General features: G+C 44.3%; 1 protein-coding gene across 7 annotated transcripts in view; it reads left to right on the top strand.

The window, feature by feature from the left end:
• Positions 1–8539, top strand: part of tcea1 (transcription elongation factor A (SII), 1) — a 90636-nt gene extending 82097 nt beyond the window's left edge. For 6 of the 7 annotated variants that reach the window (XM_078397395.1, XM_078397388.1, XM_078397387.1 and 3 more), the window contains 3 exons: positions 3797–3943; positions 5150–5221; positions 8295–8539. In XM_078397395.1, the coding sequence (XP_078253521.1) occupies positions 3797–3943; positions 5150–5221; positions 8295–8303 (228 nt within the window). In that variant the 3' untranslated portion in view covers positions 8304–8539. Of the gene's footprint in view, positions 1–3796; positions 3944–5149; positions 5249–8294 lie in introns of those variants that run through there. The other variant, XM_078397390.1, reaches the window with a different exon arrangement.
• The last annotated feature ends 7695 nt before the right edge of the window (positions 8540–16234 follow it).

The following is a 16234-nucleotide window of genomic DNA, read 5'->3' as shown; positions in this document are numbered from 1 at the left end:
AAAAATATATATTTTATTTAATTGATTGAGTTAATTCCACTCGACTTTAAAGCAAAACGTCAAATGTCCCACTGGACCTTTTGATACCGTGATACACAGCTGAAATCAACACATTCTGGAGTAGTAAATTAAATACCCTTAGTTCAGAAATACAACATGGACACGGTCCCTTTGGCTTAATGAGTCCGAGCTGAGCACCAATCATCGTTTCACACTATTTCCATGCCATCCATTCCCACAAGCTAAGGGGCATTGTGCAGAGGCCAATTAACCTACAATCCCGCACGTCCTTGGGATGTGGGAGGAAACCAGAGTACCTGGAGGAAACCCACACGGTCACACAGGGTGAATGTGTAAACTCCACACTGATGGCACCCTAGGTCAGGCTCCAACCCGGGCCTCCAGCACTGTGAAGTAGCTGTTCTACCAGCTGCGTCACTGTGCCTATCCAAAACATCCACTTCGTTGACTTCTGAAATTTCTTTATCTAACATCTAGTTTTCCACCTTAACATTTTATTATTTTTAAAAATTCCCTCATTAGTTAGAAAAATCCCACACCTCTTCACTGATTAATCTCTAACTTGCACCAAGAATGGTTTCCAACAACTATCAACATTAGCTGTGGTTTCCTTAATTATCTTGTAAAAAATATATTGGAACAGTAAAACCTTCTAACTTTAACTGGCACAGCTGAGCAGCATGGTGCAATTTGCAAAGGTCATGTCATTAAGCATCACATGACGAATATCCTATGACTGAATGGCATTTGATCAAATTTTAAATGACCAAATGTTCAGGAATGTATAATGAAAGGGCCAGAAACAGTTCATAAGAGTAGAAAAATAAAAAAGCAATTATAACAGAATCCACATCTTGAACCTACAAAAATCACTCCCATTGAGTGATATTACTCTAAACCTCATAGTTCAGACAACACCAATTATTGTTGCAAAATAAACTCAGAATGCCATCAGAGAGAGGAACTGAGACATTTGCAGTCTCAAAGTGAAATAAAGGGTCAATATTAGCTTTCTCTGGCCCAGACCAGTACTACAAGGAAGTTAGCCACATTTATCCGTTCTATATTCTTAAAAATATTGAAAATCTAGAGTGACTTACTCTAGATCTACAGAGAAATGTGAGGTGTTGCAATTTGGGAAGTCTAACATGGGCAGGGCCCCCACAGTGAATGTTAGGGCTCGGGGAGTGTTGTAGAGCAGAGGGATGTAGGAGGGCAGGTGCATGGTTCCTTGAAGGTGGAATCGCAGGTAGATAGGGTGGTCAAAATGGCATTTGGCACATTTCCTTCATCAGTCAAAGTATTGAGTATAAAGTTGGGAGGTCATGTTGCAGTTGTATAAGACGTTGGTGTGGCTGCATTCAGAGTATTGTGTTCAGTTCTGGGCACCATGTTACAAAAAGATGTCAAGTTGGAAAGGGTACAGAAAAGATTTACAAGGATGTTGCCAGGGCTAGAGGGTGTGAGCTATAGGGAGAGGTTGAGTAGGCTAGGACTATTTCTTGGAGCGCAGGAGGATGAGGGGTGATCTTATAGAGGTGTGTAAGATCATGAGAGGAATAGATTGTGTAGATGCACATTCTCTTGCCCAGAGCAGGTGAATCAAGGACCAGAGGACGTAGGATAAAGGTGAAGGGGAAAAGATTTAATAGGAATCGGAGAGGTAATTTTTTCACACAAAGGGTGGTAGGTGTATGGAACAAGCTGCCAGAGGAGGTAGTTGAGGCAGTGACAACAGGTCACTGGAGGATGCGATCTCACTGGCTTTCCACTCTGCATTGAACCACTTGAACAATAAAATCACAGGCTGTTGATTATAGACTACAGCTTGTCGTTGAATACCATCATCCCCTCCAAGCTGGTTATCCTTCCCCTGTTTCAATATCTAAAGGGGCTGCTCCTTGCCTTTTGGCTGCACTTTTCACCCACCATCCTCATTTTTGGACACCCCATAGGGGAGAGGGTAGGGCCGAAGATGTCCTGGTTGGGCTGCTCCTGGGCCTGGCCAAGCAGGCCATCCGCGACTCACGGCACCAGGCGGAAGAGGGCTCTGACCGAGCCAGCTGCCTACCCCTTTTCCGGGGTTACATCCGCGCCCGGGTGGTGTTGGAGAGGGACCATGCGCTGTCCACGGGCACCCTGGAGGATTTCCGGGACCGCGGGGGATTGGATGTACCCTGGATGGGGATTGTAATATAATTGTATAATAGTTTCAATTGGTATATTTGTTTGTATAGTATTCTGGTGGTGAGTTCTGTTTTGGTTTTATTGTATTGTATATATTTTAATATTTGAATAAATATTTTTGATTAAAAAATAAAGCTGGTTATCCTTGGGGAACTGGTTCTCTGTGCATCTCTTTGCAACTGGATCCTCGACTTCCTCATCAGCAGACCGCAGTCTGTTTGAATTGGCAGCAACAATTATTCCTCAACAACCACCAGTGCAGTAGCAGCTCAAGGCTGCGTGCTCAGCCCCCTGCTCTACTCACTCTACACTCGTGACTGTGCAGCCGGACACAGTGTGAACTCTTTTCAAGTCCGCCGAAGACACGATCGTTGTTGGACGAGTTACAGATTATGATGAGCCAGAGTATAGAAGTGAGATTGATCGACTGACCAAGTGGTGCCAGCACAACAACTTGGCTCTCAATGTCAGTAAGACCAAGAAACTAATTGTGAACTTTGGAAGAGGAAGAATGAGGACCTACAAACCTGTCGATATCTCTTGAACTTCTACAGGCGTACAGTAGAGAACTTCTACAGGCGTACAGTAGAGGGCATATTGACTGGTTGCATCACGCCCTGGTTCAGCAACTTGAATACACGTGAGCGAAGAAGGCCTCAGAAAGTGAACACTGCCCAGTCCATCCCGAGTTCTGACCTCCCCACCATCAAAGGGTTCATAGGAGTCGCTGTCTCAAAAAGGCAGCCAGCATCATCAGAGACCCACACCACCCTGGCCACAAACTCATTTCACCCCTGCCATCAGGAGGAAGGTACAGGAGCTTGAACTGTAACATTCAGGTTCAGGAACAGCTTTTTTCCAACAGCCATCAGGCTATTAAACACAATAACCTCCAATGAGTTCTGAACTAGATAGACTTGGGGGCATTGGTTTTGTCTTTTTGCACTATTGTTTGTTTTTATGTATACGTGTGTATGTGTGTACGTATGTATATATCTATACACACTGAACTTTTTTTCCTCGTTTATTGTATTGTTTACAGTGTACTATGTTTACCTATTCTGTTGTGCTTTTTAAAGTTTAAAAAATCACTTTTCAACTTACTGTGGCCGTCAGCGCGTTTGACATCAAAATTGGACCTGCCCGAGTGACAGGAGTGGCGGCCAATGGGGGGGGGGGGGGGGGGGGGGCTTCTGAGCCAACGAGCTGCTGCTGCCAGCTGAAACTTTAATAAATGGAGGGGGGGGGGGGGGGGTAAAGTGGGGTTGAGGGGGATGGAGTGGGGGGGAGGGTGCAACACCAATGCAGGAGAGCTTTGGGCCCAACGGGTCCACCCTGTCCTAGTATATGACAATAAAACTCTTGACTCTTGGAATGTTGAGATGACCTAATAAAGACTTTTAACCTAATATTCATGTTTTAGAGAAGTTATTTTTTTAATGACTTAGTCGGTAGCTATTGAGCCATGTGTACAAATTGATCGGCAAACATCTAAAAGGAAGATAAGAATATTTTCCACCAGGGATTTTTCAGGATCTGGATTATCTGCCTGGAATGTGGTCTTTGTTGATTCTTTAAATTATTCCAGGAAATGGCAAGCGATGAACTTAAAGAAATGCGAAAAGCTCTAACCAAAGAAGCTATCCGAGAACATCAAATGGCTAAGACAGGTGGCTCAGAAAGTGATCTGTTCAAGTGTGGCAAATGTAAGAAGAAAAATTGCTCCTATACCCAGGTAAGAGTTTTGGATAAGCACTGCATGCTGCTGATGATGGGGGAATTGTAAAAGAGCCAACCTCACAAATTCATAAGCCATTTTATATGACCCACCGCTTTCCAGGCACACTACAAACAAAACATTTTAATTGAAAATTAACCTTCAGAATTATACTTGCTAGCATATTGTTATTTTTGTAACATTTTAAATCACAGTTTGCAGTCTGAGTTTGTAAGGTAGTTATTGTTTATTTTTGTGTTCACCCAATTATAAAATCGTCATGGCATTGATCCCCAGCATTCTCTCTCTATCCCTCCCTCACCCAAGTCGCACTGGCTTCTCATTTTCACCCAACAAGCAGCTAACAATGGCCTGTTTCCTTTATCATCGTTACTTTTTTGCATATCTTTCATTCATTTTTTCTTTATCTCTCTACATCATTGTCTATATCTTTGTTTCCCTTATCCCTAACCAGTCTGAAGAAGGGTCTTGACCCGAAACATCACCCATTCCTTCTCTCCAGAGATGATGATTTTGTCCTGCTGGTTACTCCAGCTTTTCTGTCTATGACATGGAGGAGATTGTGCCTGCTTGTGATAGAGGAATTCTGTCAGATCCATTCCCTTCTCTTCCCCATAATTCTCCAAATTATTTTCCATCAAGCACCTACCCAGTTTTGAATTCCCCTCAGTCTTCCCCCAGATGACCACACTATCTGTATATATGCCTGCAGTTGTCCAAAACAAGGCAACATCCTCGAGTTCACGTGGTACTAGATGTACGTTTCACAGGTCTGATGGCTCTGTCCTGCCTATCTTTATTAGGTTACCTCACTAATAAATAATGTGGCAGAACAGCATCTCTTTCTCTCACCACCAAATTCCCCCACATGCCAAGATCTCAAGTTTCAAACTCTGGAGAAACTAGACTCCCATGTTGTTTGCTGCATAGGTCAGCAAAATCCACTGGTACTTGAACTGGTTAAAATTCCCAAACTAGACTCTGTCCCTGCTTAGTAACCAATTCTAACTAGTGATGATGCTGCACTGGCCACCAGGCAATATCTTTTGCATCTGTTTCTGCTTCATTTGCACTAATTTTATATGCAGAAGGTCTTAAAATCACTTTTTATATTTTGTTAAATTATTGCCCTTCTTGATCGATTTTTCTTGTTAACATTTTGAAGAGGGAACAGCTAACAGAACTGTTAACGCATTCTCTCAGGTTCAAACTCGCAGTGCTGATGAACCAATGACTACATTTGTCGTATGCAATAGCTGCGGAAATAGATGGAAGGTAAGATTTTTTTCTGCTTGGGTTTGAAAAATATAGTTTAGAAAAGTAGATGACTATATTGCATCTAGCCTTTATATATTCTATAGGCTATAGAATATATAGAAATATCCTATTATAGGCTATAAGATACGGGCTGAAAAGATGAAGTACGAGGGGAAGCTAGCCAAGAATATAAAGGATAGTAAATGCTTCTTTAGATATGTTAAGAGAAAAAGATTAACAAAGACAAATGTGGGCCCCTTGAAGGCAGACACGGGTGAAATTATTATAGATAACAAGGAAATGGCAGAAGAGTTGAACAGGTACTTTGGATCTGTCGTCACTAAGGAAGACACAAACAATCTCCCAAATGTACTAGGGGACTGAGGATCTAGGGGGATAGAGGAACTGAAAGAAATTTGCATTAGGCGAGAAATAGTATTGGGTAGACTGATGGGACTGAAGGTTGATAAATCCCCAGGGCCTGATGGTCTGCATCCCAGGGTACTCAGGGAGGTGGCTCTAGAAATAGTGGACGCATTGGTGATCATTTTCAAACGTTCAATAGATTCAGGATCAGTTCCTATGGATTGGAGGATAGCTAATGTTATCCCACTTTTCAAGAAAGGAGCGAGAGAGAAAACGGGGAATTACAGACCAGTTAGCCTGACATCGATGGTGGGGAAGATGCTGGAGTTAATTATTAAAGAGGTAATAATGGTGCATTTGGATAGCAGTACAAGGATAAGTCCAAGTCAGCATGGATTTATGAAAGGGAAATCATGCATGACTAATCCTCTGGAATTTTTTGAGGATGTGACAAATAAGATGGATGAAGGGGGGCCAGTAGATGTAGTGTATCTAGACTTTCAGAAAGCCTTTGATAAGGTCCCACACAGGAGATTGGTGAGCAAAATTAGAGCACATGGTATTGGGGGTAGAGTCTTGACATGGATAGAGAATTGGTTGGCAAAGAGTAGGAGTAAACGGGTCCTTTTCGGAATGGCAGGCAGTGGCGAGTGGAGTGCCACGGGGCTCGGTGTTGGGGCCGCAACTATTTACAATATATATTAATGATTTGGAGGAAGGAATTAGAAGTAACACTAGTAAGTTTGCAGATGACATAAAGCTGGGTGGCAGTGTGAACTGCGAAGAGGATGTTAGGAGGTTGCAGGGTGACCTGGACAGGTTGAGTAAGTGGGCAGATGCATGGCAGATGCAGTATAATGTAGATAAATGTGAGGTTATCCACTTTGGCGGCAAAAACAAGGAGGCAGATTATTATCTTAATGGTGTCAGATTAGGTAAGTGGGAAGTGCAGCGAGACCTGGGTGTCCTTGTGCACCAGTCACTGAAAGTTGGCGTGCAGGTACAGCAGTCAGTGAAGAAAGCTAATGGCATGTTGGCCTTCATAACAAGAGGATTTCAGTATAGGAGTAAAGAGGTTCTTCTGCAGTTGTATAGGGCCCTAGTAAGACCATATCTGGAGTATTGTGTACAGTTTTGGTCTCCTAATTTGAGGAAGGACATCCTTGTAATTGAGGCAGCGCAGCGTAGGTTCATGAGATTGATCCCTGGGATGGCGGGACTGACATATGAGGAAAGATTGAAAAGACTAGGCTTGTATTCACTGGAGTTTAGAAGGATGAGAGGGGATCTTATAGAGACATATAAAATTATAAAAGGACTGGTCAAGGTAGATGCAGGAAAAATGTTCCCAATATTGGGCGAGTCCAGAACCAGAGGCCACAGTCTTAGAATAAAGGGGAGGCCATTTAAAACTGAGGTGAGAAGGAACTTTTTCACCCAGAGAGTTGTGAATTTGTGGAATATGGGGAGAAGGCAGGCACTGATTGTGGATGATCAGCCATGATCACAATGAATGGTGGTGCAGGCTCGAAGGGCCGAATGGCCTCCCCCTGCACCTATTTTCTATGTTTCTCTGTGTATATCGTGGATATGTGCATTTATAATTAGCAATAAATGTAGATGCAGTAAGGTTTCAGGCATTGATGAAACTAAAGAGGATTTTAAGCTGGTGGGTTTGCCTGGGAACGTTAAAATGTTAAAAATCTCAAGCCCAAACCTTTTACATCTTGAATGTCTCCACTTTCAGTTTTAACAGGTATGCAAACAACCAGTTTCCCACTTGGCATTTCAATGCCCCATCCCACCCTGTACAAAACTCCCACCCTGTAAAACCCCTGGTCATTCCTGAAAGATAAAAACTACTTGCACCTATGTGGCATCTTGCATCAACTTTTATAACCAATTTACTTTGTACCCATGTACTTTTATGACCAATACTTTAAAAAGTATTCTCAGTCTGAAGAAGGGTCTCGACCCGAATCGTCACCCATTCCCTCTCTCCCGAGATGCTGCCTGACCTGCTGAGGTACTCCAGCATTTTGTGAATAAATACCTTCGATTTGTACCAGCATCTGCAGTTATTTTCTTATACTTTAAAAATGTAACTTTATTAATTTCTCCAGGGCATTTTTATGAATTATAATTATTACTTCCTAGTTCCTAATTTCTCTAAATATGTAGAAAAGAACTGCAGATGCTGGTTTAACTAAGGTAGATACAAAATGCTGGAGTAACGTCACCCATTCCTTCACTCCAGAGATGCTGCTTGTCCCACTGAGTTACTCCAGCATTTTGTGTCTACTCATTTATCCAAACCTTGGACTGCCAATTTTGTAGCAACCTGAAATAGCAAACGTCCACGAGGAAGCAGCTTGGAGAGTACTATTCTTCCTTGGTTGGGTATCTTTGGTCAGAACCTTTTGTGTTCAGATCGTTGGGGTTTCACATTTTAAAGATATGATTGGTTAAAGCACAAAATGCTGGAAATACTTAAAAGATCAAACATCAAATTGTTTAGTTAACCGCTTTTCCAAACAGCTCAGCACATTTCCAAATCTTCCTCATTGTAATGGGAAGTCATTGACCGGCTGAGTATTTCCAATATTTTCTATTTTATTTTGGATTTCTAGCATTGATGCTGTTCTGCTTTGTGGCCATGGCTGGCTAACTTGACTCCTGTTTGTGGTATTTTGCTGCAGATAATGTTTTTGTTTGCTTTTCACAGTTCTGTTGAGATCCTGAAGAAACTCCAGAAGAGACTTCCTTGGACCAACAGTTAATTATTTTCAGTTTCTAATTAGTTGTGCAAATGAGATGTTAGAACTTCAACAAGAATATTTGTAGAACAATACAACCCTGTGACATTTTTGTATAAATTTAATTTCCTTAACACCATTTTATTGTCTTTCCCCCTGCAGAACAGTTCACTGAAACAAAAACTTTCAGTTGTAAACCAGGCAGTATCTAAATGTACGATTTTTTTTTTCTTTTTATATGTAGTTTGACATTAAAGTTTTAAAACTCCCTCAGTGTTATCTTTGTTTCTTGGTCTCTTGAAATTTGATTCTTTATTCTTTTTGGGAATTGCTAATTGGCCATTACCTTCATATCAATTTGTGAAATGAATCTAGGTATTGATATACACTTCATAAGTATGCTAACTGTAATGTTAATGATTATAATATAAAACCCTTCTACTGATATCTGCTAGCCTTGGTGGGGCAAGTGGTGGGTGATGGATGGAATACCAAAAGGTTAACATTGTGTTACTGTTAAATGCATTTAGAGTTTGATTCTTTTTCTCTCGCTTCTACATATGAAATGTGTGATGCTGCTGTGGAGATTTGCTCCCTTTTATTTTTGTATTCATTTATCTCCCTTTTGGCAGTGACCTATTAAAGCAATGCATCAATTTGTGACAGCAAGAAAGAAAGTTATAGGTTTATACAGTGTGGAAACAGGCCCTTCAGCCCAACTCGCCTACACCTGCCAACTATGTCCCAGCCACACTAGCCCCACTTGCCTGTGCTTGGTCCATATCCCTCCAAACCTTTCCTATCCATGTATCTGTCTAACTGTTTCTTATCGACAGGATAGTCCCAGCCTCAACTACCTCTTCTGGCAGCTTGTTCCATACACCCACCACCCTTTGTGTGAAAAAGTTACCCCTCGTATTCCTATTAAAGCTTTTCCCCTTCACCTTGAACCTATGTCCTCTAATCCTCGATTCCCCTACTCTGGGCAAAAGACTCTGTGCATCTACCCAATCTATTCTTCTCATGATTTTGTATACCGCGATAAGATCTCCCCTCATCCTCCTGCGCTCCATGGAATAGAGACCCAGCCTACTCAACCTCTCTCTATAGCTCACACCCTCTAGTCCTGGCGACATCCTCGTAAATCTTTTCTGAACCCTTTCAAGCTTGGCAATATCTTTCCTATAACATGGTGCCCAGAACTGAACACAATATTATAAATGTGGTCTCACCAACTTCTGAAATCACTGCAACCTGACCTCCCAACTTCTATACTCAATGCTCTGACTGATAAAGGCCAAAGTGCCAAAAGCCTTTTTGACCACCTTATCTACCTGCGACTGGACCTTCAAGGAACCATGCACCTGTACTCCTCGATTGCTCTGCTCTACAACACTTCCCAGAGGCCTGCCATTTAGTGTGTAGGTCCTGCCCTTGTTTGATGTCTAAAACTGCAACACCTCGCATTTCTCTATTAAATTCCATCAACCATTCCTCTGCCCACCTGGCCAATTGATCCAGATCCTGCTGCAATCGTTCACAACCATCTTCGCTGTCTGCAAAATCATTAACTTTTGTATCATCAGTCAACTTGTTAATCTTGCGCTGTATGTTCTCATCCAAATCGTTGATGTGGATCAGGGGTCTCCAAACTATGGCCCGCGGGCCACATCCGGCCCGCCAAGAGATTTTATCCGGCCTGCCAAGAGATTTTAACATGATCCGTTCTGCAGCTTGGCTTCCCCCATCTTCATCCCATCAGCGCGTCTCCGGCTCCCTCCCAGCGCTCCGAGTGTCCCGACACCTCTCCCCGTTCCTGTGCTCCTCGCTGCTCCAGGCTCTGCGTTCCTGCTCCGCGCCTCGCTTCTTGCGGCCCTTTGGCCCCTCTCCGCTCCTGCTGGCACTCTAGCCCTTCTCCCTGCTCGCCATCTCCTTCAGCCGGGTTCCGTTTTCACTTGGCCGGCACTCGAGGCTGGGGCCGCCGAGCAGAGCCGTGGCCTAGTCCTCCACCTATTGCCTCGGTGCCCAGCCAAGCTCTCGCTGCTGCTCGGCCACCGCTGCCGATCGGCCTCTCCCCGGCTCCTCTTCCTCCTCTTTGGGCTCGACATTCCACTGCTCCTCCTCCTCCAAGGCCGTTGAGCACAACTCCCTGGGCCCTTCACCCTCAGCCCCCGGCGGGTCGCTGACCTCCAACGCTCGCTGCTTCTGCCCCTGCGGACCCTCCAGGTCCTTTAGCTTGAGTTCTTTCTGCTGATCCTCTCCCAGCTCGCTCAACTCCGTCCTTTCCTCCTCCTCCTCTTCTCCCCCCGCCGGCCGGCCCCTGCTTTTCGGCTTTGCTCTCCTGCCTCCCTTCCCGGCCTCCCTTCCCGGCCGCGTTTCCCCTTCTCCCTCCGGCTGGCCAGACGTCTTCCCAGCTGCTTCTTGCGTCCGCGGGCTTTGCAGCCCTTCTCTCGGTCCCTCTTTCTCCGCCGGATCCTCCAGCTACTTCCTCGCTTTTTACAGCACAAAATTGACCATTTTGGCAATTTTTTCAAGGTAAGAACGTATGTGTTACTAGTGTATGCTGGAAGCAGCCATGTACTCCAGATGGCTTGAATTTCTTCCATTTGTTTTACTTAAGTTCTTTTTTGAGTTCATTAAATTTATAAAACAGACATTCTTTAATTTTTCCTATGGCCCGCAAAAATGTGCCAAATATATAATGTGGCCCTCATGCTGAAAAGTTTGCAGGCCCCTGATGTAGACGACAAACAGTAATGGGCCCAGCACCGAACCCTGAGGCACACCATTAGTCACAGGCATCCAGTCTAAGAAGCAACCTTCCACCATTATCCTCTGATTCCTTCCATGAAGCCAATTTGCTATCGATTCAGCTATCTCCCCTTGGATCCCATGTGATCTAACCTTCTAGAGCAGCCTACTATGCGGAACCTTGTCGAATGCCTTACTGAAGTCCATGTACACAACATCTACAGCTCTGCCCTCATCAACCTTTTTGGTCACGTCTTCAAAAAACAATCAGATTTGTGAGACACGACCTCCCACGTACAAACCATGTTGAGTATCCCTAATCACCCCTTGCCCATCCAAATGCCTGTATATCCTATCCCTCAGAATACTCTCCAGTAACTTACCAACTACAGATGTTAAGCTCATTTCCAGTGTTCCCAGCATTTTCCCTGCAGCCCTTCTTGAAAAGCGGCACAACATTTTCCACCCTCCAGTCTTCCAGCACCTCTCCTGTATTTAAGGACAACTCATAAGTTTTAACCAGGACTCCCTCAATTTCCTCGGATATATCTGATCAGGCCCTGGAGATTTGTCTACCTTCAAACATGACAGTACCTTCAGTACTTCTTCGACAGTAACCCTGACTGCTCTCAAGACACTTCCAGTGACTGCTCCAATTTCCTTCGTCCTACTGTCTTTCTCCTTGGTAAATACAGAGGAAAAATACTAATTTAGGATCTTGCCCATCTGTGGCTCCTTTGATCCATCTTTGATCCCCGAGAGGTCCCACATTCTCTCTAGTTACCCCTTTTCCCCCCTATGTATTTATAAAATGTTTTGGGATTGTCCTTAATGCTTTCCGCCAGAGCTATCTCCTGGCCCCCTTTTACCCTTCTGATTTCCTTTTTTATACTCCTTAGTTCCTGAAACTCCTCCAGGGATGCACTTGATCCCAGCTGCCTATATCTGTCCCATGCATCCTTCTTGTTTTTGACTAATGTCTCAATTTCCCTCGTCAGCCAAGCCAGTTTAAGAATAAGGGGTAGGCCATTTAGAACGGAGATGAGGAAGAACTTTTTCAGTCAGAGAGTGGTGAAGGTGTGGAATTCTCTGTCTCAGAAGGCAGTGGAGGCCAGTTCGTTGGATGCTTTCAAGAGAGAGCTGGATAGAGCTCTTAAGGATAGCGGAGTGAGGGGGTATGGGGAGAAGGCAGGAACGGGGTACTGATTGAGAGTGATCAGCCATGATCGCATTGAATGGCGGTGCTGGCTCGAAGGGCTGAATGGCCTACTCCTGCACCTATTGTCTATTGTCCTTACGTTTGCCTGCTTTGCCCTTCACTCTAACAGGGACATATGCACCCTGAGCTATCTTCAGTACACTTTTAAAAACATCCCACTTGGACAATGGTCCTTTCCCCTCTAATAACCTGCTCCAGTCAACTTGAGCGAGACCTTCTCTCATACCCTCAAAGTTGGCCTTACCCCAGTTGAGCATTTTGACACATGGACCCTCTCCATCCCTATCCATAACTATCTTAAACCTAATCAAACTGTGGTCACTGGTCCCAAAAGGCTCCTCCACACACACTTCCTTAACTTGCCCTTCCCAATACTAGATCCAGCGTTGCCTTCTCACGTGTGGGGACCTGCACATACTGCTGAAGAAAACTCTCCTGAACACTATTGAGGAATTGCACTCCATCTAAGCCCTTCACGCTATGATTTTCCCTGTCTATATTGGGAAAGTTAAAATCCCTACCACAGCAGCTTTATTTGACCTGCAGTTGTCTGCAATTTCCCAGCACATTTGTTCTAATTCCAGTTGACTTCGGGGGTCTGTAGTTCACCCCCAAAAAGGTAATCATCCCTTTCTTGTTCCTCAGCTCCACCCATATAACCTCACTAGACGAACCGTCCATAATGTCACCTCTGAACACAGACGTGACATCTTCCTTAACCAACAATGCAACTCCCCCCCCACTCCACTTTTTCCCCTCACCCATGTCCCTCCTTAAGCTCCTGTACCCGGGAACATTGAGCTGCCAGTCCTGTCCCTCCCTTAACCAGGTTTCAGTCTTGGCTACAACTTCCTAGTCGCTCATACCTATCCATGCCTTAAGCTCATCTGCCTTACCCATCCCATCGTCCCCTTGCATTAAAATATGTGCAGTTTAAACCCACCCTGCTTCCTCGCTCTTTAATTCTTTAATTTGCAAATAGGTACAGATGAGAACATATCAATAAACACAGCCTTAATGTATTCTTGCTCCTGGGGCTATAATTTCAGATAGGTTTCATTGGTGCTAAAATTCAAGTTTAAATTTAATTTTAGTCTGCCACCACCCTCCAAATGTTTGAAATTGATAGTACTGCATAGTGAGAGGAAAAAATGTCTTAAATTCAAGATTGGATCCATATTACTTTGACTCGGGGAAATGAGGAAAGTTATCTGCTTCACTTACGATTGTTGAGTAGCCATCCCTGAATGTTTGCAACATCAGCATTGACTGCAGTGCTCAGAATTATAATTTGTCAGTGATAAAATAAAATATTCTGCAAAATCCCACGATGTTGAAAACGCAACTCTCTCTAATCTTGCTTAGGGGCTTTGTATTGCTACCCTGCTATAGTCTTATGATATGCATGTTTATTGTTTCCTCTTATCTGCTTTAATCTGGAGACAAGTGCAATGAAAACTGATTAAAAGGTGAGCATTTGTGTAGGAAAATAACTGCAGATGCTGGTTCAAATCGAAGGTATTACAAAATGCTAGAGTAACTCAGCAGGTCAGGCAGCATCTCAGGAGAGAAGGAATGGGTGATGTTTCGGGTCGAGACCCTTCTTCAGAGGTGAGCATTTCATCATTCAGACCACCATACCACAATCTTTGTCCATCTTATTCAGAATAGTACGAGTGGCAGATTATGGAAGAAAACGTTCATCTGCACAATAGACTCCATTCTGATGAAAGCTTTAGAAATGAATTTATTTGGGGGGCCATGCATACTTGGTTTGGAGATTTTTATGAAACTGCGGTCAGTCAATCCCATGCTTTGGAAAGGGAGATCTGCACATCTCCCATGCCTCTATAAAAGAATGTCATTTTTTTAATGGGATGCTTGAGGATGGTATTTTGATGTTCACCCCGATCTTTGATGTTAAGTTTAGAGATACAGCATGGAAATTGGCCCTTCGGCCCACAGAGTCTGTGCCGACAAGTGATACTCGCACACCTACACTATGCTACACACATCAGGAACTATTTACGGAAGCCAATTAACCTACAAACCTGTACGTCTTTGAAGTGTGTGAGGACACCGGAGCACCCAGAGGGAACTGGGAGAATGTACAAACTCCATGCAGACCTCCAAGGTCAGGATCGTTGGCCAAGATGGCCATTTGCGGGTCCAGGCAGCGGGTAGTTGACGGCCGCACAGGGGTCGGCTGCCCCTTTTCCGAGGTTACATCCGTGCTTGCGTGTCCCTGGAGAGGAAACACGCGGTGTCCACGGGACGCTGGAGGCCTTCCGTGAATGCTGGTTGCCGCGGGAGGTCGAATATTACTGACAAAGTTGGTGAAATTTTAATTTGATAACCGTTTTGTTTGCAAACTGCCAACATAGGCAGCTTTTGATTTGATCGTGTTACTACTTTGTATGTTTGTTTTTGTTTTGGGATAAAGTATTTGTAAAAAAAAAAGGTCAGGATGGTAGCCGGGTCTCTGGCACTTTTAAGGCAGGAACTGTGCCACTGTGCTGCACTCATGGTTCTCAAATCCTTTGCCAAGGAGCTCCGTCATTGGTGAGCTTGTCTCTGAGTTACAGGGATGTAATCACATAATTTGATTTTACACTTGTATAATACCGATGCCAATTGTGTTGGTTATTCTGTTGGGGTTGGAGTCATAATGCTGTCTGCTTGTGTGGCTTGAGTGAGGGGTGGACTGTGCATGCGGGCTCATCTATAGTTGGCTTGGTCCCCTCTGCCACTAAATCGAGACCTTGCTCTCTGAAGCCCACTGCAACTATTCCATGTCAAAAGAAAACACACACAGGCATATTCCACTCCACAATATGAATTTCTAAACCAGGAATAACAGGACCTTCATGGAGAGTTCCAACTGCAACAAACTGAACTCTGCTCTGCTACTACAGCTGAGGAACTCGGATGCTTTGACATTTATTCAGTGTGGTAAAGTTAGATTTGTTAAGTTGAGAATGCCAGTTTAATGTACATGGCACCCAGAGGGACATATTATATGATTTTCACCATCTTCATGGAACAAGCTTTGTGTCTCAGTAGATTTAGCCAATACTTATAATCCCTCACCTAACTAAACATGAAAAACAATTTGCTGAGGTTGTCAGTGTGTATGCCCCAAACCTGGTCGGTTCAGATAAAATGAAGGAGGACCTACTCTAATGCTGAAAAATCTCTCTGGATTCACAAACAAATCAACCGTCCTGGGCATCTTCAATACCGGGGTGGGAAGGGGTAGCAACCATCTACCAAGAAAGGAATAGGCAAGGCTAATTCTAATGGGATCATCAACAGAATGCTTAGGTGATTGCTTATCATAACAAAACCAATTCCTCCGTCTTTGCCCAGGATGAGGTGTTCCATACTAGGGCATTGGAGATGTCCTCATTCTTTAGATGAGGCTCTCACTGGGGTCTCCTCAATATCCCGCCGCTCCGTTCTTGCTCCCCCTTCCCCTATTCGTAACAAGGATAGAGTCCCCCTTGTCCTCACCTTCCACCCCATCAGCCGTCGCATACAACAAATTAGCCTCCAACATTTCCGCCACCTCCAATGGGATCCCACTACTGGCCACATCTTCCCATCTCCACCCCTTTCTGCTTTCCGTAGAGGCCATTCCCTCCGTAACTCCCTGGTCCATTCGTCCCCACCCAAACCACATCTTCCCCAGGTACTTTCCTCTGCAACCGCAGGATATGCAACGCCTGTCCATTTACTCCCCCCCCCTCGACTCCATCCAAGGACCCAAACAGTCCAGGTGAGGCAGAGGTTCATCTGCTCTGCACCTCATCCAACCTCATCAATTGTATCCGCTGTTCCAGATGTCAACTTCTCTACATCGGCGGGTCCAAGCGCAGGCTCGACGATCGTTTTACTCAACACCTCCACTCAGTCCGTCTTAATCAACCTGATCTCCCG

Source organism: Rhinoraja longicauda, chromosome 4, assembly GCF_053455715.1.
Source record: "Rhinoraja longicauda isolate Sanriku21f chromosome 4, sRhiLon1.1, whole genome shotgun sequence".
Taxonomy (NCBI): domain Eukaryota; kingdom Metazoa; phylum Chordata; class Chondrichthyes; order Rajiformes; family Arhynchobatidae; genus Rhinoraja; species Rhinoraja longicauda.
The sequence above is the reverse complement of the archived record's forward strand: the minus strand, read 5'-3'. Positions and strand labels throughout refer to the sequence as shown.